The sequence below is a fragment of the Grammomys surdaster genome, unplaced genomic scaffold (assembly GCF_004785775.1).
Source record: "Grammomys surdaster isolate TR1022 unplaced genomic scaffold, NIH_TR_1.0 125216, whole genome shotgun sequence".
Classification (NCBI taxonomy): domain Eukaryota; kingdom Metazoa; phylum Chordata; class Mammalia; order Rodentia; family Muridae; genus Grammomys; species Grammomys surdaster.
The window spans coordinates 1-19,416 of NW_021620106.1; the positions used below are offsets into that span (position 1 = coordinate 1).

General features: G+C 52.4%; 1 protein-coding gene across 4 annotated transcripts in view; it reads left to right on the forward strand.

The window, feature by feature from the left end:
* Nucleotides 1-3,890: 3,890 nt before the first annotated feature.
* Nbeal2 (neurobeachin like 2) overlaps nt 3,891-19,416 on the forward strand; it is a 29,549-nt gene continuing 14,023 nt past the window's right edge. Inside the window, exons 1-12 of one of the 4 annotated variants that reach the window (XM_028785370.1) lie at nt 3,891-3,963; nt 13,814-13,902; nt 13,982-14,110; nt 14,227-14,308; nt 14,397-14,521; nt 14,712-14,794; nt 16,113-16,198; nt 16,290-16,572; nt 16,701-16,807; nt 17,047-17,127; nt 18,664-18,747; nt 18,973-19,071. In XM_028785370.1, coding sequence (XP_028641203.1) covers nt 3,913-3,963; nt 13,814-13,902; nt 13,982-14,110; nt 14,227-14,308; nt 14,397-14,521; nt 14,712-14,794; nt 16,113-16,198; nt 16,290-16,572; nt 16,701-16,807; nt 17,047-17,127; nt 18,664-18,747; nt 18,973-19,071 — 1,299 coding nt within the window. In that variant the 5' untranslated portion in view covers nt 3,891-3,912. Of the gene's footprint in view, nt 3,964-13,274; nt 13,309-13,813; nt 13,903-13,981; nt 14,111-14,226; nt 14,309-14,396; nt 14,522-14,711; nt 14,795-16,112; nt 16,199-16,289; nt 16,573-16,700; nt 16,808-17,046; nt 17,128-18,663; nt 18,748-18,972; nt 19,072-19,416 lie in introns of those variants that run through there. The other 3 variants (XM_028785372.1, XM_028785373.1, XM_028785374.1) reach the window with 3 other exon arrangements.

Sequence of the window (19,416 nt, forward strand, 5' to 3'; positions counted from 1 at the left end):
TGGTGGAACAAGCCTTAATCCCAGCACTTGGGAGGCAGAGGCAGGAGGATCTACAGAGCCTGTTGACTGCTAGCCTACTCAAAACAAACAAACAGACGACTACAGCCTCAAAAGAGTAACACAGTGATGGATGCGGGTAAGAGCCACGCCTGAGCCTCCCCGAGACTGATGGCTGCAGGAGGGTAATTATCTGATGGTTCTCATAGGCTGCCAACAAAAGCAGAAGCGGGCTTGGCCAGCTGTCTCTCTCACTACTTCCCTTTCACTTTCTCTACTATACTACAAGGTATAGTAGGCAGCTATTCCGAAAGGAAAACACAATCCAAAAGGAAAACAAAAGCTGACCGAGACTGACCAATCTTGGTTTTTGTTTATTAAGTCGGAAGTGGCGTCTCTGACTTCCACCACCTCTGGCAAACCTGTTTTATTTTATTGAATGAGGGACACCGTTTGCTTTTTTTTTTTCCTACATAACAACAGATACAACAACTTCCAACTTCTCATGCAATCCTAAAGTGACCTCAAGAGCCAAAAATGTGATCTCAAGAAGGAACTAAGCTCCACGACTTAGACTAATGTCAAAACTTACTGCAGGTCGGGTGTGGTGGAACAAGCCTTAATTACTGATTTTCCTTATTACCCTTCAGAATAACCCCCACGGAAAGTGAATGTGTTATTTATTCCTCTTTAGTAAGAAGTGAAAACAGACAAACAAAAACCCCAAAATATCAACAAAAACAAGCTTAGGAACATGAAACAATTTGTCCCAAGTCTCACCGTGTCGAGCGACACAACCAAAGTCAACACACAAGTAGTAAGTTTCATTATTTTAGAAAGACCAACAAGTAGAGATGTGAAGCCAGACCATATCTCGGCGGCTAACGAAGGAAAAGTAGCTCCGAATCTGGAAACTAAGAGGACTAGTAAGCCCAGCTGGGAAAGAAAAGGCAGCCTTCTTTCCCTGCAGTCCACCCAGACACCTTCTCGACTTTTGTTGGATCAATTCCAGCTGCACATCTATAGAAAAGTCACTAGCTGTCCTACCCAAGGGAAACCTGGTGGCATGAAGGCCTGGCCAACAAACCAAACAAAAAAATGCGAAACCCAACAAACATGTAAACTTAAAAGCCGGCCTTGCAACTACTACCACGAATGAAGAATATAGGCTCTGGCACGAAAACCACTTCCTAAAGCGCACGCGCGAGGTCCGCCCCTGCTCTTAAGAAAGGAGCCTATCTCAGCAGCAGATTTCAGCGCCGTCCTACTGCGCATGTGCTACCCTCCCGCGCACGCGCACTTTGACTATAGTGGTTCCCTAGCAATCCTCAGCCTTCCTTCCCACTGACCCAGAGCACTGGCCACTATGCCCGCAGCTCTCACTCCACGTTCCTCACCTTGCGCCCACTTTTCTCCCGGAGGGCCTTCAGCCGTTCTTTCCGCCGCAGCGCCTCTTCTTCGAGGCGGCCCACACCAGCAGGAGCAGCCGCCATCTTTCCGGAGGCCCCCCTCCTTTTTCGCTCCTGCCTCGCGCAGGCTCAGTGACGTATGGCCAATCCAAGGAAGACAATGAAGAACCGGAAGCCCTGAGAACCAATCAATGCTGAGTTGCTACAGAAGGCTACGCCCCTTGATAGGGAGCAACTTGTACAGCGAGTGAGCCGGCTGGGAAAGGCGTTAAAGTTCGATTTGTCCGACATTTATTTGTGAGAAAGCAAGTAGAATCAGACTTTAGAGGAAGAGACTAGAGTGAGTCGATTGCTCTGGTTTTACCTAACCTCCACACTCCTCTCCTGATTGCCCTTTTGGAATACTTAGCCATCCTTATCCACTTGAGCTGATTCTTCAAGAGCAAATGCCTTGAGAAACATTCCCTGAGCCGGGTGAGGTGGTGCACGTTTGTAATTCCAGCACTTAAGAGGCTGAGGCATCAAAATTATGGGGTCGGGTTCAGTCTGGTTACATAAGTTAACCTTGTCTTAAATTAAGCACCACTACCAGACAAACACCCAGAAACCTTCCTTGGCCAGTGTCAGTCCCATCTCACTCTGAGGTCAGCCTGTCCTTGCTCTACAGACAGCAGCAGCCAGTGGCACCTCAAACTCACCTGATGAGTGGTTGCTCTTAAGCCTCACTGTCCACTCTCTGCCTGAAGACCTGCTGAGTTCCAGACCTGGCTGCACGGCCTTTTCCTTTGAACTCATCCCTTTCTGGAGCTGCAACATAATCAGAGTCAGGATGCCTTCCCTGCATGCGAGCAAACAGCAACCAGGGCCAAATAAGCACCACAGTATAGAAAGAGTTTCACGGGCACAGGGCAATGGTGGTGCATGCCTTTAATCCCAATACTTGAGAGGCAGAGGCAGGCGGATGGATCTCTGAGTTCAAGTCCAGCCTGGTCTACAGAGCGAGTTCCAGGACAGTCAGAGCTACACGAAGAAATCTTGTCTCACAAAACAAAAGGAAAAAAGAGAGAGAGAAATAGTTTGACTGCAGCAGATGGTCACAGATGCATTCGCTTCCTTTCTTCCCCTACTCCTCTTCCCAGAGGATGACTAGCCCGTTAGCAACGTGGCTCCCAGTCTGGAGCTTCTGTTATAAAGCTGGTCCACAGGAGAATGATCTTCCCTCCCAGCTCCCTTCAAACCTCACGGTTTTATAATCTCACTGTCCTCCTGGGTTAACCTGGTTCTGTCTAGGACCTTCCCGTACAGTAGGAGAGGGCCTGGCTTCCAGCTCTTGGCATAGAGGGTATCTGTGCTTAGGATGTTAGCTCAGACTAAGATGCCCAGAGCACTTCATACTGATCAATCCTTAGGACTAATAGGAGCTGTCTGGACCTAGCAAACTTTCCCCTACTCCTAACAAAGAACCTGGTTCCTATCCAACACCAGGGGCTCCCTCAGTTCACAGTCTGGGCACAAAGAAAGGACAGACAGGGTGTTGGTGACAGTGGCCCAGAAATGATTCAGCCAGGCCTAGATCCCTTGTTCCTGCTGTCCCTGTAATTCTCATCCGGCTTGTCTGGGCCTCAGTTTCTTCATTCATTAAAACGGGCATAAGGCACCCACCTCCTTCAGGCCAAAAGAACAAAAAAATGACAAGCAAGTCCAGGCACTGGGAGGAGGGGTCGCCACCAATGGAGCACCTGAGAAGGATTCCTAGAGGGAGTGGTCTGTAGGTATCCTAAACTTGGTAAGGATCAACCCAATGGAAAGACGCCACTTCTCTGCAGAAGGTTTGTCCTGCGTCGGCTGATGATTCTTCCCATCCAGCTCAACACTCGCCAAGAACTCAAAGGTGGCACTTGTCTTCCATAAAGCTCTTAGAACAAGACCTTGCACGTAGTTAGTGCCACAAGTGGTCGTCATGGACGAGGTTTTCATTAGTATTGTTGAAGGACCCTAGTCATCTCCATGCGAACCACAGTCCCTTCATGGAACAGCAATAATTCCCAGCCCGATAGATTCTGTACTCAGATGAACAATTTAGGAAGCCTACCCGCCCCTAGCTGGGGAGGTTGGAAATGATCCTGCCAGTGGCTCTGAATGGACTCCGCCCTCGAGAGGCGGGGCTCCATGAGACCTCCCGGGCCGCCCTGACCCCAGGCTCCTCCTCCAGCCTGACTCCCCGCCCTTTGCACAGTCCTAGGAGAGGCGGGGCGGTGGCCGCTGCCACAGACAGCCCAGTGTAGGAAGCCAGGCGGTGGCCGGCCGGGAGGAGGAGGAGGGGCGTGTAGACTTTGGTGGCTAAGTGCGACAGGGTCGGGAGCCGCGGACTTCCCCCAGCAGTGTAGCGCCGCTCCGCCCCGGAGTGACGCCCTCCCGCCCATGGGCCTGGCCCGGGGCAACCGGCGGGCGGCGCGGAGGAGGCGGCGACAGGTGGCGCGCAGCAGGGCCAGAGCCCGGTCAGGCCATGGCCGCCTCGGAGCGGCTCTACGAGTTGTGGCTGCTCTACTACGCGCAGGTGAGCCCGTCCCGCCCCTGGTTCCCGAGGTCCCCAGATCCGTGCGCGCAGTGTCTGCTGCACCTGCGTCGGCTCCCCGGGGCCACATTTAGGCGCGCGCACGCGGGACTTCAGCCCCGCGCACACGTGCGTGCCCCTGGCTGGCGGGCTGCCTCGGGCATTTATGCCAGGGGACAGTGTTCGCGGGTGCTCACTGTATTACAAGTCCCCGGCGACACCGCGCAGCCTCAGTTGTCCTGGTCAGTCACTCAGTTCTCACCCTGTTCACAACTGGGTAAACTGAGACCTGGTAAGAGAGGGACTCAGTTTGCCCGTTGGCTCCTTCGCCTGAGGGGAGCATTTGCGATAGGTCGTCATGGCTAGAATGTCATGTCGGCTGGGGGATCCGGCAGGTGCCACTCCTGACAAGTACATCAGATGTTAGTCACCTCAGACTCCTTCAGAGAAGTACTTAGTGATGAGCTCTTACTGTACTTGAGTCAACTTTAGCCTACCTCCATTCCGCAAAGGGGCAGGGACGGTGGTGAGGCCAGAAGGGGTGTCTGAGAGGGACCCTCCTTTCAGGCTGCCTCGGCTGGTATCAGAAGGGCAGCGGAGGGGCTGTGATGCCTACGATTCAAACTCTAGAAGCTCCACTTTCCTTTTGCACTGGAAGCAGGGAGTGATCCTGGGGTTACGCCTCCCTCCTTGCACCTGCTTGGCACTAGGTCCCTAGCTCAGGTGTGCCCTGGACACAATGGTCCATTGTGTGTCCTTGAACAACTTGTCACTAGGAGACAAGGGATATGGGGAGAGTTCATGCTTTACCCTGGCCTTCTGAAGACGCTGGCTGATGGTTTGTCTCTTAGGAACATAAGTCTGAGTCGGAAGGGCCACAGCTTCTTTGGTCTTGGGCTGGTGGCATGTAGTAGAATCCCATTTAGGGTAACCCGGTCCAAGCTCTTTGCACCTTTAAGCCTCTACTTCCTGGCTGTAAAATCAACACACTTTTACCCTCAGGCCACCTGGACTTTGTAGAGGGGGAGCCAGTATGGCTGGTGTAGGTCAGAAATGCCTGCCCTCCCTCCATTCAGCCTCTTATCTCTCCATCAAGGGGGATGACCATGTGAAGAGAACTTAAACCAGGTGATGAACCTGCAGAGATGTCACCGCTGGGTTTTCAGGCTGGGTGGTAGGCTGCTGGAGATGTCCTGGTCCAGCTTCCCAGGACTGTACCCTTTCATCATTGCTGGGCTGTTTGGTTTTGAGTTGTTGGCCACTTCTGTCTGCTGTACTCCCACCACCTCCCAGACAGCTTAGGTATGGGGCACAAACTGGCTGGTTGTAGTCGTGGACGCCTAGACAGGTAGGGGGCAGCCCGGGACCAAGCCAACAAATAAATCCAGGATGTGAGAGCAAACTCGGGAGTTGGGTGGGGCCAGGCTGCCTGGGGAGAGGAAGCCAGGCAGCCTCCCAGTGCTGCCTTCCTGCCTGCTCCAAAAACACTGTCCCACTTCTTGGTGCTGGGTTCCCAAGGAGAGAGAGTGCTGCTAGGGACCCCTTGTGTGTGCCACAGGGTGTGTAAGGCAAGGGTAGATCTGACAGGTGTTGCGAGACCCTCAGAACCTCAGCATGATGGCACATGCCTGTAATCCCAGCATGAGGGAGGTTGAGGCAGGAGGACTGCCAAGAGTCTGAGGCCAATCGGGGCTACAGTCTTTTGAGACTTGTCTCAAAAAGAAAGAAGAGACCCTTTTTGTCAGTCCACAGCCAACCAGCCAACAGCACAGGCGGCCCCTCCCTTCAGCGGCAGGAGCTACCATCTGCTGGCAAACCTGTTTCCCCAGTTGTGGGTCTGGGTGAGGACAGAAAGGGAAGCACCCTAGTTCCTGTCCTTTTCCCCTAAGAGACCCCAGATTTCGACCTGCCTTCCCTCCTCTACATGGATCCTGCCCTCTTGGTGGGCTCTGAGAGGAGATGGAAGGGACAGTATCAGAGTGCCCCTGGATATTACTCAATTGGAGTTTCTCAGCGTCCTCTTGGAGAAACCAAGGCAAGGTCATCAGGAGAGTTCCTTTAGCCACCCAAGCCTTGGTCTTGTGGTCAGGAAGCCTCAGGTGGCCCTCTACCTGGGACAACACCCACTGTTCCTCTTGGAGCCTCTCTTAACCTTCTTTGCCCTTGCTTACTGCTGCATAGCTTCCCAGAAACTGACATTTAGTAAGTGTTCCCTTCCCTGGTGTTAGTGGAATGACTGGATGAGAAGATGACCAGGGTAGTGACCAATCAAGGAAGTTCTCCCAGAGCAGGCAGAGTTGGGATTTTGAGGGCTGGAGGCCAGGAACAACAGGAATGAACACATAGCAATAGGAAATATAAGAAGCAAGCTTTCAGTGAACATGGCACGTCTCTCTCCCTCCCCCTTCCTCTCCCCATGTCACTCTCTCCCCCCTCCCTTCTCTCTTTCCCTCCCTCTCCCCCCTCTTTTTCGCTCTCTCATTCTGACACCCACCACCACTACCACCACTTGACCTTTAATCCCAGCACTTGAAGGTAGAAGCCGTCCGATCTCTCGTGAGTTCTAGAACAGCCTGGTCTACAAAGTGAGACCCTGTCTGAAAGAGGAGGAGGAGAAGCAGTAGCAGCAGCAAGTTGTCCACCGTAGGGAACAAGAGAGAGCTGCCATGGTGAACGAGTAGAGCTCACCTACCAGAGTGTCCTCAAGGAAGAAACAGAGGACCAGGGGACTGGGACAGCACCTGCCATGCTGGCACTTGGGAAGCATGTAAAGGTTAATGCAAAATAGCATGTAAATGAGCAGCCCCTCTGCAGGCTGGAGTAGTGCGCGCACACACACACACACACACACACACACACACGGGGTGGGGGGAGCTGAGGATCACAATCACGCTGCTGAGGAAGGACTCAGAGGTTAGGTCAGAGTAGACGCTCACCTTTCTCTCGGTTCCTTTATCCTTGACCAGTGAGCTCTCCTGTCTCATGGAAACTTACCAGGCCTCTCTGCTCCTCTAGGTCCTTAGCTGGGTTCTATTTCTTCTTAAACCTCAGTTTGATAAGTGTGTGTGTGTGTGTGTGTGTGTGTGTGTGTTGTGTATGCATGCATATATGCATGTGTGTGTACATGTAGAGCCCAAAGAAAGACATCGGGTGTCTTTTATGTATATTGGTGTTTTGCCTGCATATATGTCTATGCATCATGTACATGGCTGGTGCCCACAGAGGCCAAAAGAAAGCATTAGATGTCCTAGAAGTGGAATTATAGTCAGTTTTGAGTCATCATGTGGGTGCTGGTAATAGAACCCAAGGCTTCAGGAAGAGCAGCCAATGCCCCTAAACACTGAGCCATCTCTAGTCCCTTCACCTTACTCATTTATCTAGTTAGACAGGGTTTCACTATGTAGCCCTTGATGGTCTGGAACTGATTATATAGGCCAGGTAGGCCCAGGGATTGAACTCAGGCTGTCAGCCTTGGTGATGGTGCCCTTACCTGCTAAGCCATCTTATCAAATCTCCACTGGATTGGTTAAGCTAGACTGGCCAATGAGCTTAAGGCCTGTCGTGGCATCCTGCCCCTGCCCTCTCAGAGCTGAGGTTTTGGATGCATGCCCTGGCTTTTATGGTGCTGGGGAATCTAAACTCACACTTGTGCAGGGGGTGCTCTACCGGCTTAGTCAGATTCCTACATCTCTCATTTACTTTCTTTATGTTGTTGGTGTTTGGTGTTTTGTTTGTTTGCTTGGTTTGGTTGGTTTGTTTCTTGAGACCCGGTTTCTCTGTGTAGCTCTGGGAGCCCTAGAACTCACTCAGTAGACCAAGCTGGCCTTGAATTAAGAAATCCAGCTCCCAAGTGCTGGGATTAAAGGGGTACACCACTACTGCCTGGCTCTTATTTACTGTTTTAAATGGGCAAAAGTACCCAGCTCTTGGTCCCTTTCACACCTGAGGGGCAATTGGAATTTCTTTCTTCCTCCTTTTGTTGCTAAGGCAATTGAAGGAGGAGGGAACTTTAATGATAGAAAAATTAGCATAGCGCCTGGGGTTGGGGGTAAAGGCTGGTATCCTTGGGGTTGTTATGACAACTGAGGAGGTGATGGGGAAGTGTGTGATCCCCATGGAAACTGGGTCAGTTACTATGGAGACCATGGCAGGAAACTCTGTTTCCATAGTTATAGGACAAGGAAAACAGCTAAGGACTGAAGTGCTATGGGACCTTTAGGGCCTCTTTGTCCTTCAGGTAAGGGGCAGAGTCTGGCCTGGGCACTCAGGCACTTACGCCACTATGCTCGGTTGCTTCTGCTCCATGGGCAAGTTGCTGTCCTCCAGCTTCATCCCACGGCCCACAGCTCTTACAGTGTAATTACAAGCCTGACATTGCCCTGTCTCCTCCTGGAGAGAGTTTAGGCTTGAGAGGCTATATTGTTCAGACCTATCCGACTCTAGCTCTTCCTGTCCATACCTGGAGGTGGAGGTACCTCTGACTGTACGGGATCATCCATATCAAGCTGTGATCTCTCTCCTTCTTGGAACCCTTCCCTGGGGAATGCATTTTACCTCCCTGCCTAAGCCAGCAAGTTGGGATTGCCCTGGAGGCCTCAACTCTGAACTGAGCCTAGGGCTGCCTCTTGCTTTCACTCATAGACAGGGATGGGAGGGTTGTTCTAGAAGGCCAGGAGTTTGGGCTGACCAGAGCCCTGATCTGCAGCTCCCAATCATCCAACCCTTTGGTAGGTGATACGGGTGCCACCAAGCTGGGCCTGATGGTGCACTCATTTAAGCCTTGTACTTGTGAGGCAGGGGCAGGCAGATCTCTCTGTAATTTTGAAGTCAGCTTGGTCTGCACAGTAAGACTCCCCCTGTCCCGACACAAAGAGATAGCCGAGGCTCAGAGCGTTTTTTGTTAGGTAACAAGCTACCCAGTGTTTAATCAGGGCCTGGGTTCCAAAACTCATACCCTCAGCCACCAATTCCATCAGTAATCCCAGTCCCATTGGTGTTAATAATCCATACCTATACAGCAATGGGTTGTGACTTCAAAAGGTTCTGGTCCTGGCTGAGGACATTTCTGAAGAGAAAACCTGGAAAATAAAAGGTATGCAGCCCCGTGGGAGGGGAACAGCAAGCCACGCCCCTGGACTGGAGATGAGGGGCAGCACATATGCAGGGCCTCAAATATCGGAGGAAATTTGTTCTGAAGGTGGAGCCTGGGCCAGAGTGGTGACTGAATGATTCCGTGGTGATGGTGATGTCCGCTTGAGGCTTTCTCTACTGGGCATGAGCTTGTTCACATAGCTTCCCAGACAGCTCAGTGGCCCCGTCCCTCAGGCAGAAAGCTTTTCCCCAACCACATAGACTTGCCACATAGACTTGCCCTCAGCCCATCAGAGTTCTGAGGTCTAAAAGAATAGCAGTTCCATGCCCAAGCAGGAACTATTTGTGCCTCACTAACCTTTGGGAGCTCTTCCTCCCGATGTTCTTGGAGTATATTTGGGGCCAGTTGGGGATAGGTTAGGATGATGATCAGCGGCTATCCTTCTAGAGACAGTGACCTCTATTTTTCTCCCCTGTAGCAAGAGCCAAGTACTTCCTCATCGGCTGAAGGGCTCTTGGGTGGGCTTGGCCTGTGTGGTTGTTCCTCATCTGTCCTTTGAGTTCCCTTCAGAGCTGGAAAGGTCTGGAAGGAGCCAATGAAGCAGAGGTTCTGAGATAGCAATACAGATCTCAAACCCTACAGCCACAACTTCTAGGCTCTGGACCCTGTCACAGGCAGCACAACCAACCATCTTGCTCCTGCTCTGCCCTGCCTTCTGACCCCTGCTTTTGTAGAGACTCTGATATTTAGCACTATAGCTTCAAGCAATGGTGTTCAGGTCTGAGCTGGACTGAGGCTTCCTAGGGAGAAGGAGTGAGGCCCAGAAGATGTGGACAGGCAGCTACTCCTATCACTTGTTCTGTGCTTTTGAGACTCTTTCATGCCCCTTCAGAGTTCATGCAGCCTGCTTTTATTGGCCTAGCTCTGAACCCAGCTCAGACCAATTTTGAGAGTTTACAAGACTAACCAGGCCAAGGGATAGAAAACTGGAGTCATGGGGGCTGGAGAGATGGCTCAACATTTAAGAGCACTGGCTGTTCTTCCAGAGGACCCAGGTTCAATTTCCAGCATCGGCATGTCTGTGGTTTGTCTCCCTTTCCAAGCCTTCCTAGCAGTTTTCTTCCCCCATCAACTGGAAGACCAAGGTACCCAGATCCTGAGAAGCACAGAGCCAGGATCTGACCGCTTCACACAGACATACATACATGCAGGCAAAACACCAATGCACATAAAATAAATTTAAAATATATGTATATGTATATGTATATATGAAAGTTAGACTCACCATGAGGAAGTTGGGAAATTCCTGCTTAAGTACTCCAAGCCAAGTCACTGAGGTAGTAGAGTGGGGTAGACAGGTCTGGGCCAGAGGGTATTAGGGGTCAGAAACTAGGCCTTGGATATATCAGGGGCCTAGGAGGCCAGGTGCAGCAGTTGGGCCTTTATTCTAGTGGTAGGAAAGGGTTGGATTGGGGATTTAGGTCCCCATATTTTGGGTCAAAGAAAACTGGTTTAACTAGGATTAGTTAGGGATTCAAGATGGAAGACAGTGTTGGGATATTGTATGTGTGTGTGTGCATGCATGCGTGAGTGCAGGTGTGTATGTGTGCATGCATGCGTGAGTGCAGGTGTGCGTGTGCGCATGCATGTGTGAGTGCAGGTGTGTATGTGTGCATGCATGCATGAGTGCAGGTGTGCATGTGTGCATGCATGCTTGAGAGCAGGTGTGTGTGTTGCATGTGTACATGGAGATCGGAGGTTGACTTTCTCACTCTACCTAATTTTCTGAGACAGGATCTCCCACTACACCTAAAGCCCATAGTGTAAACTTGGCTAGCTGGCCTTCGAACTCCACCAACCTGCCAGCCTCTGCCTCCCCTTAGATGAGATTAGAACATGCATTGCTGATTCTGATTCTTTATGTGGTGCTGGGACCTCTTAAGTTCAGGTCTTTATGCTTACATGCAAGCATCCTGACTGAGCCATCCTCCCAGCTCAATGTTAGGACATTTTTGAAACCAGAAGGGGTCTATGAGGCCACTGAGGCAGAAGTCAGGGTCAGATGGATGGTCAGCTTCCTGGCCTACAATAGAGATCTGACTCCATTAGCCTGAAAGGTGTAGCTGGAATCAAGGTGCTGAGTGTGTTCTTTGAGGCTTTCCACTTCCCGTAACAGGGTCAACTGAGATGCTCTAGAAGCCCCGATATATTCACTCTCCATCTCCCAAATCGAGTATCTGAGAGGGTCACCTAAAAGAAGCAAAGGTTGATTTTGGTTCGTGGGTTGGGAGTTTTCCATCCATGGTTGTCTGGTTCTGTTGCTCGTATGTATACCTGTGACAAGGTCAGATATCATGACAGAAGGACAAGGCAGAGGAAAGCTGCCCTACCTTAAGTCAGACACAAAGGACAGGGAGAATACACACAGGCCAGCTGTAAGTGCTTGGGACGAGATACAACTTCTTTACACCCTTCTGGTATGTTCCATGGCATTTCCTCCCCCTCCCAGTAGCCCAGATTATAAACCTATCAAAGGATAATCCATTCACAGTTAGAGCCCTCCTGATCAAATTACTTCCCTAAAACCCCGCTAGAGCCGGTGGTAGTGGTGTGCACCTGCCTTTAATTCCAGCATTTGGGCTTAGAAGGCAGAAATGGGTGGATCTCTCAGTTTGAGGCCAGCCTTGTCTACAAAGCATATTCCAGGAAGCTAGATCTACACAGAGGAACCCTGGGTCCAAAAGCAAGCCAAACAAACAAAACCCCACTAGAACTCTTTTGCGTTGCCTTCCACACAGGAGACTTTAGGGTAACCCTCCAGGTAATATGGCTTCTCAGAATCTGGCTACCGTAGTCTCCTGGTTGGTGGAGGAGGAGACTGCTAGGGAGGCTGGGAAAGGGAAACAAACAAGTGAAATACAACAACAACAAAAACCAGGCCAGGGACAATGACTCGGTGTCTGCTTCACAAGCAGAGGGCCTGAGTTGGGATCCTGAGAACCCATGGAAAGTGGAGCATGGCATCCCATGTTTGTGACCCTACTGTTTGGGGACAGAAACTGGAAGATCCTGGGGGCTTGGGAGACCTTGTCTCAGAAAAATAGGGTGGAGAGTGATAGAGTCATACAGACATACAGCTCTGCTCTACGCACACGCACACACACACGCACACGCACACGCACACACACACACACACGCACCCACGCACGCACCCATGCATGCTATAAATAATAGATAAAACGGGCAAAGAAGACATCCAGACACAGTGGATAGCTGCTCCCACTAGGTTTTGGGAGCCTGCCCCAGCTCTGCTGGCATCTGTCCAGGTCAGGGCATGCTACATGGCAGCCACAGGTAGCAGAAACAAGCTAGCCCTCCTCCAAGCCAGTGGTTCTCAGCTTCTGACAGGATTGCCTAAGACCTTCAGAAAACGCAGATAATCTATATTATGATTTATAACATTAACAAAATTACAGTTATGAAGTAGTAACGAACATAATTTTATGCTGAAGTGGGCCACCACACCAAAAGGAACTGTTTTAAAGGTCCCCAGCATTAGGAAGGTTGAGTACTGCTGCTCTATAAAGTTCTGGAAATCCTTAGGTGTGAGGTCCCTGCCCCTAGGAGCAGTTTCAGGCCCTGTGAACACTGTCATTTCTCTCCTTCTTCAGTGTAGCTCTGGGCTCCTCTCTAACCTGGGAAAGGCGATTGCTCTCTGGTGTCAGCTGGTTGGGCTCCAGATGTGGGGAGGGACCAACATACAGGCCAGGTCCCACCTCCATGTCCTGGAAATGGCATTAAGTTAGGGCAAATGGCTAGCCATGTCATTAAGCAAAAGACCCGTGGAATCAAGATGGGTGGCCAGGTCCTGGGAAGGAACAAAGATATGGGTAAGTCTTGCATATTTTCCGTAGGCTTGAGGTATTAAGGCGGGTCAGGAAATGTGGGTACCTGCCACCCTAACAGTAAAGATGGCACCCAGGGCAATGTGACCCCACTACATATGCCATAGGCCCTGCCCACAGCATCTTAGCAGGCCTGGGTGCCCCAGGGCCCCTCCACATCCCTGCGGTCTGCTAGGAGGAAGCGGCTGCCCTCCCCCACCGTGACTCTGCGCTTCCTGCCCCAGCAAGGGCAGAGGAAACTTTTTTTTTTCTGTTGTTCACACCATAGTTTCCTTGGCGGCGCCCATACACGGGCTCAGCCACTACCCTCCCCACTTGTCCATGGAACCAACTCTGGGGCCTGGGGTCCAGGTAAACATCAAGGGTGGGTGGAGGTTCCAGGGCAAGGGTGGGCTGTTATGCAAGGATGCTGTGGTGTTGGGTGCCTGCTGTCCAACAGTGTGTGTGCATCCTAGGACACATAGTTTTCAGAACTAGGTGAAGGTGGCAGGACAAGACACAGACCAAGGCTCTGGGTAGATAGCAGGTAGCTATGAATGGGAGGTCAGCAGCAGCACTTGTAGCCACGCCCACTTAAGCTCCTCCTCTGCCTGTGTCAGGTCTCTCTGGTCCCAACCATTAGAAAGGTGAGAAAAAAGACTGAAAGTCCTGGAGGTGACCTGTCCACACCACAGTCCACTGGTCCTGACCTTCCACGTTCCTGTCCTGCTGGACCTATCCTCCTCCTCCTTTCTCCATCCCCATCACTCTGCCTGTAATCCATTTATCCTTGAGAACTCTACCTGTCCATACCCTCTCTCCTCTCTTCAGTGGGATTGTCTATCCTCTCATTCTCTTGAACTCTTTTTGTTAACAGAAGGACCTTGGCTACCTGCAGCAATGGCTGAAGGCCTTTGTGGGTGTCTTCGAGAAGACGATCTCATTATCCTCCCTGGAACCTCGAAGGTAAGGCTGAACCTGCATAGAGGCCAGGGCCAGGCAGGTAGGACTGCCCTTGGCACTCAGCATCTCTCCTGTCTTACAGGCCAGAGGAGGCAGGTGCGGAAGTGCCTCTGCTCCCCCTAGATGCTCTCCATGCGCTAGCAGAGCAGCTAGACCAAGACGACCTGGAGCAAGCCCTGCTCCTGCTAAAGCTCTTCATCATTCTCTGCAGGTGGTTTCTCTCTGGTATCCTCTGAGGGTGGGCAGAGGCATGGGTGTTGAGCCCGCCCGGGAGTGAGGGAGACCTGGAACGTTAGCATGACTTCTGTTCTTCACCCTCAACCTCAGGAACCTGGAGAATGTAGAGGCTGGTTGGGGCCAGGTACTGGTGCCCCGTGTGCTGGCATTGCTCACTGGATTGATGGCTGAGGTGAGGGGCCTACCTGGATAGGGTGGACACAGCTACTGTAGGTATGGCTTGACTACCGCTCCCTCTGTTCCTTCTCCCCACACTGCAGCTGAAAGGATCCCCGTCATCCCAGGAGGGCCATGAGACCCAGCTAGAGAATGTGGCCCTGCATGCGCTGCTCCTGTGTGAAGGGCTATTTGACCCCTACCAGACTTGGCGGCGTCAGCACAGTGGGTGAGACCCAGCCCTCAGACAGGGTGACCCACAGGAGGCCACGGGGAGGAAAGGGACGGGATCACTGGTCTAAAGCCTTATGGAACTAGCCTGTGTGCAGGCTGGAGGAGAATGACCAGGGACCCGACCAAGAAGCAGTGAGAGCTCAGCTGACAGGCTTCACCCCAACTCTCCCCACCCCCACCCCCAGGGAAGTCATCAGCTCCAAGGAGAAGAGCAAATACAAGTTCCCTCCGGCTGCTTTGCCCTGTGAATTCGGAGCCTTCTTCCAAGGTTAGGCTCCACCCTTCCTTCCCCAGGCCCCACCTGGTCCTGCATGCAAACCTAGTTGCTTAATCCCATCCACCAGACAGGAACTCCTTGGTGGTCTGGCCTGAGACACCGGAACCTCTAACAGCCAAGTAGAAGTTTAGAGGTAGAGAAAAGAGAAAACGCAGGCCTGGGCAAAGTCATTTTTTCCTAGGCTGGAATGAGGACTTTTTTTTAGGTGGAGTGTTGACCTGTCCCCTCAAGTTCCCATCATCCTTCACTCCTGGCTCCTCTCAGGCCCTGTTCCCTGTCCGGCCTCTCTGCCCCTATAGGCTCCACTCAGCATCTATCCCTCCTCAAGCCCCTGCGAGAACCAGCTATCCCCTGCTTCCTTATTCTTGGAGGAGTGGAGCCAGGAAGCCCTTCTGGCCATTTGTCCCCCCGCCCCCCGGCTTTATTCATTAACTTGTTCATTCCTCTTCTCTTCTGGGCCCACCCTCTTCTCTCATGGGAGAGACAGTGGCCAGCACTTGAGCAGGAAGTGGCTGGACAGAGACAAGCAGGGCTGTGGGAAGGCGGGTCCTTTTGGATCCTTTAGCAAGTCAGTAGTACATGACCCCAGGAGAGGAGAACCTGGGGGGAAGGGAGAGCTGGGGAGGGGGTAGTGGGGGTGGCTGGAGCCCTGCCTCCATTTTCTACAGTCTAGGCACTCTTAGGACCGTCTAGATTTGTTCAGTGGCAACCCGACATCCTCAGGATTGATGCTCTTCCCTCCCTGTCTCCATCCCTATCCCATCACTCCTGTTCCTCACTATGTGACTCAGGCCTGGACCCTTCTGCCCTCTGGGTTTTGGTTCATTGCCTGGCACCTTTTCCAGCTTAGCTGGACAAGGCCACATGCAAAGCTGTGAAAGCTCCTACTACTCCCCAGTGGTAGCCTGGTCCCCAGATCAGAGCATCAGAAACTCTCACGGTGACTGTGGGAGAAGGAGGAACAGATTGCATCTGAGAAGCTAAACCCTGGGTCTCTGTGGGGAAGCACAGTGGCTGTGTCACTCCGGGACACCCTCCCTTTTGGATATCAGGATCTAGGAAGCTGCTTAGGCTCTTGGGGCTGGACCATGTGTCCCTCAAGCGCCACTGTAGCCCCTGACCCCTCTAGCATACAGCCATGACATTTTGGACCCAAAGCAGGGTGAGGTCTCCATCCTTAGGTCAGGACTTTCGCTAGGCTCAGCTTCTATCCCACAACCCCATGCTGGGATAGCCCACCTCTTGTGCAGTGCTTTGAATCATAGTCCTACAACCTTGGTGACATTCTCCTGCCCTGCCTACTACCCAGAGAACCTGCAGGATGCAGAGCATTTGCCCCCCACATTGCTGTCTCGTCTCATCCACCTCTTTGGCGCCGTCCTTGCAGGAGGAAAGGTATATTGGGTAGTGAGCCCGTCGACCAGTGGGCAGCCCCCTCAGTACCTTGCTTCTAGGTGAGTCTACTGCCATTTTTCCTCACCCATAGGAGAATGGGCAGATGGCTGTGAGTGCTGGCTCTGTGCAGGGACTGCTACGTGTGGTGCGGGGCTGGGGCCGTGACCCGGCTCAAGACCCCCAGCAGGTGCCACTGGCTCTGAGAGCACTGGTGGGTTCAGTACATGTCCTGCATGCTAGCCGAGCACCACCCCGAGGACCAGAACTCCGCACCCTGCTTGAGGGCTACTTCCACATCCTTAATGCTGACTGGCCAGCTAGTCCAAGTTCAAGCCCTGAAGAGGCCCTTGTCACCCTGCGGGTCAGCATGCTCGGTAGGTATGGGCTCCCAGGCCTGGGGGAGGGGAATGTCCATGTGATGGTGGAAAGGCCGGGCTGGACAGGAGGGGAGTTGGGGTGTGTAAGAGTGTCTGTATGGAGTCTGACTTTGATCCCTGCACAGATGCTATCCCCATGATGCTGGCATGTGAGGACCGGCCGGTGCTACAAGCCACCTTCCTTAGCAACAATTGCTTTGAACATCTTATTCGCCTCATCCAGAACAGCAAGGTGGGTGGGGTTCCACCTGGAGGTTGGAAAGCCTGAGGATCATGGGCAAACATGGCTGTGGCCTGTGTTCAGTGGGAGGGCCTGGAGCCTGGCAAGGTTTGTCCCTTCAGGTTCTGGCTCTACTCTGCTAGAAGAACTTTGACTGTTTCCCACTGGTGCAGAACCCGGGCAGCTCTCCCTGGTCCTGTTCTAACCTCTTTTCCTCATCTCCTTCTCCTCTACTTTGCCCCTTCCTACAGCTGTACCTGCAGGCCCGGGCACCCCCTGAGGGGGACAGTGACCTGGCTACCTGGTTACTGACTGAGCCCGATGTCCAGAAGGTACCACCCTGGGGCTGAGCAGCTCAAACAGCACCTCCCTTGACCACCCACTCCTGGGATCCTTATCTGACCATTTCCTGTATTCTAGAATGGTGGATAAGTAGATATGTTTGGGGCTTGACATACCTGGCAGTGAGAGTGACTCTCTCATGCCCTCTTAAGGTCCTGTCTTAGAGACGCAACAGGAAGTGGTCTTTTGCTTACCTGGTGTTAGAATCGGGTGTTGGGTGTGGCTGGAAGGAACCTTCGAAACTCTTTACCACCTACCCCATCCCCTACTTCTCAGAAGGAGACACAGAAGTACGGAAGCTAAGAGGGTTGGCTGTAATCACCTACTAAGGCAGGAGTCCCTGAGGGGTCATTTCTTCTGTGGCTCCTGAGTCCTATACTAAACAGATCTGGCTTCTTAAACTATGTCACAGGCCTCACCATCCCAAGGGGCTGAGAAACTGCAGGGTGTCGGTGTGTGGACTGCAATAGCATGTGTCCTGGTCCAGCACCTTGTGGTAGAGGACTCTACAGACAACACCAGGGCACACAACCCCAGAGCCTCCTCTCTGGCCTTGTTCTCATGAGGCAGCTCACATGTTTATTGCCTATTGTGACTTTCTACGAGCTCACCTGTCCATTCAGTTCCAAATCAGGCAGCCCTAGGTGACTGCCCTGACCCTTGCATTTATTTACAGGCCAGGAAAAGGGAAGGTTGTCTAAAGTCACATTTCAGGGGGACTCAGTAGAGCTGGGAGCAAAGGGCCCACAGGGATAAACCATGGCATAGCACTTGCTATCCATCTCTCAGCCCCTTGGCCCTCAGAGTGGATCATGGGAGTGAGCAGCGTGCCTCTGACTCTTAGTCTCAGCTAAGCCAAGCCACAGCGTCCTCATTGCTTCAGGGGATGGGGGACAGGGTAGGATTTAGAGATCTCGAAGGTTCTTCTGGCTCTAATGCCCTGTGATTGATGGCCCCAATACCCCTGAAAACTGGTTAATCATCATGGGTGATGGGACACTCGATGGCTTGCTTGCACATGTGTGTCTAACTTGGGTGGGGTTGTGGGACTAGCACCAGTAAGCCCAGGACCAGGAGGGGTGCAGAGGCTGTATGCACCATTGGTCTGTGCCAGAGGCCCTTCCCAGCCCGAGTTTCTTTCCAGGCCTCTTTGCCTGGCAGTATTGCCCAACTCTGCCCTGGCCTTGTGTTTATGAGGTAGCTCATATGATAACAGCCCTGGAGGACTGTTAGCTGTGGTCAGTGCAGTGTGAGCTGTGGCTTAGCCATGCCTGTCAATGCCCTGAGATGAGACCTCTACACTACAGGCCTCAAGGGCTATCCCAGCAGCATGAGATATGAGAGCACTCCAGGTCAGGGCAATGTAGCTTGTGTGGCAAGGAGAGGGCCTGGTGTTCACAGGGGATGGCCGATCCATCAGATGCCCTGGACCTTGGTGGACCTGGCCCTGCACCCCTTTTACTGTTAAGTACTGCCAGCTGTGACACCCTAGCAGCTGCTTCTCCTGCCTTTCCCTCTACCCCAAGGTGCTCGACCAGGACACAGATGCCATTGCAGTCCACGTGGTCAGAGTGCTGACCTGCATCATGAGTGGCTCCCCTTCGGCCAAGGTGAGGATGCTTCACTTTCTGTGATAGGAGTCAGAGGTGGGGGTCATTGTCTTCATGTTTCCAAAACTGGCCTGTCACTTTTGTCCCCTGGAGAGCATGTGACTGCTCTTCCTGTACTGTGATCTAAGGCAGAACTAGCAAAGGTGTTCCTCAAGGGAAGGGATCCCACGGGTGCGAGCTGCCCACAGAGCCCACAGCTTTGCTTACTTCCATGGTACTTTTCAGGAGGTGTTCAAGGAACGCATTGGCTACCAGCACCTGCAGGAGGTCCTGCAGAGCCACGGGCCCCCCACCCACCGGCTGTTGCAGGAACTACTCAACATGGTGAGGGCTGGGGTTGAGGCCTGGGTCCCAAAGGCAGCTGGCCTGAGCCAGTTCCCTACCCTGGAGGACTGTTAACTGTGGCCAGTGCAATGTGAGCTGTGGCTTACCCATATATGTCAGTGTCCTGAGATGAGACCTCTATACTGCAGGCTTCAAGGGCTATCCCAGGGACATACAGTTAGCCTGGCAGCTTGGCTGCTAGGCTACAAGTCAAGGCGTGGAAATTAGTAGGGCTAATTACTTGGTTTAGTGATCCTGGTCGTCCACCTTTGGCAAGGCACCAAGATGGGGCGGCATGTGTCGCTTTCCCATACTGTACACAACAGGAAGTGTCATAGCTGGCTA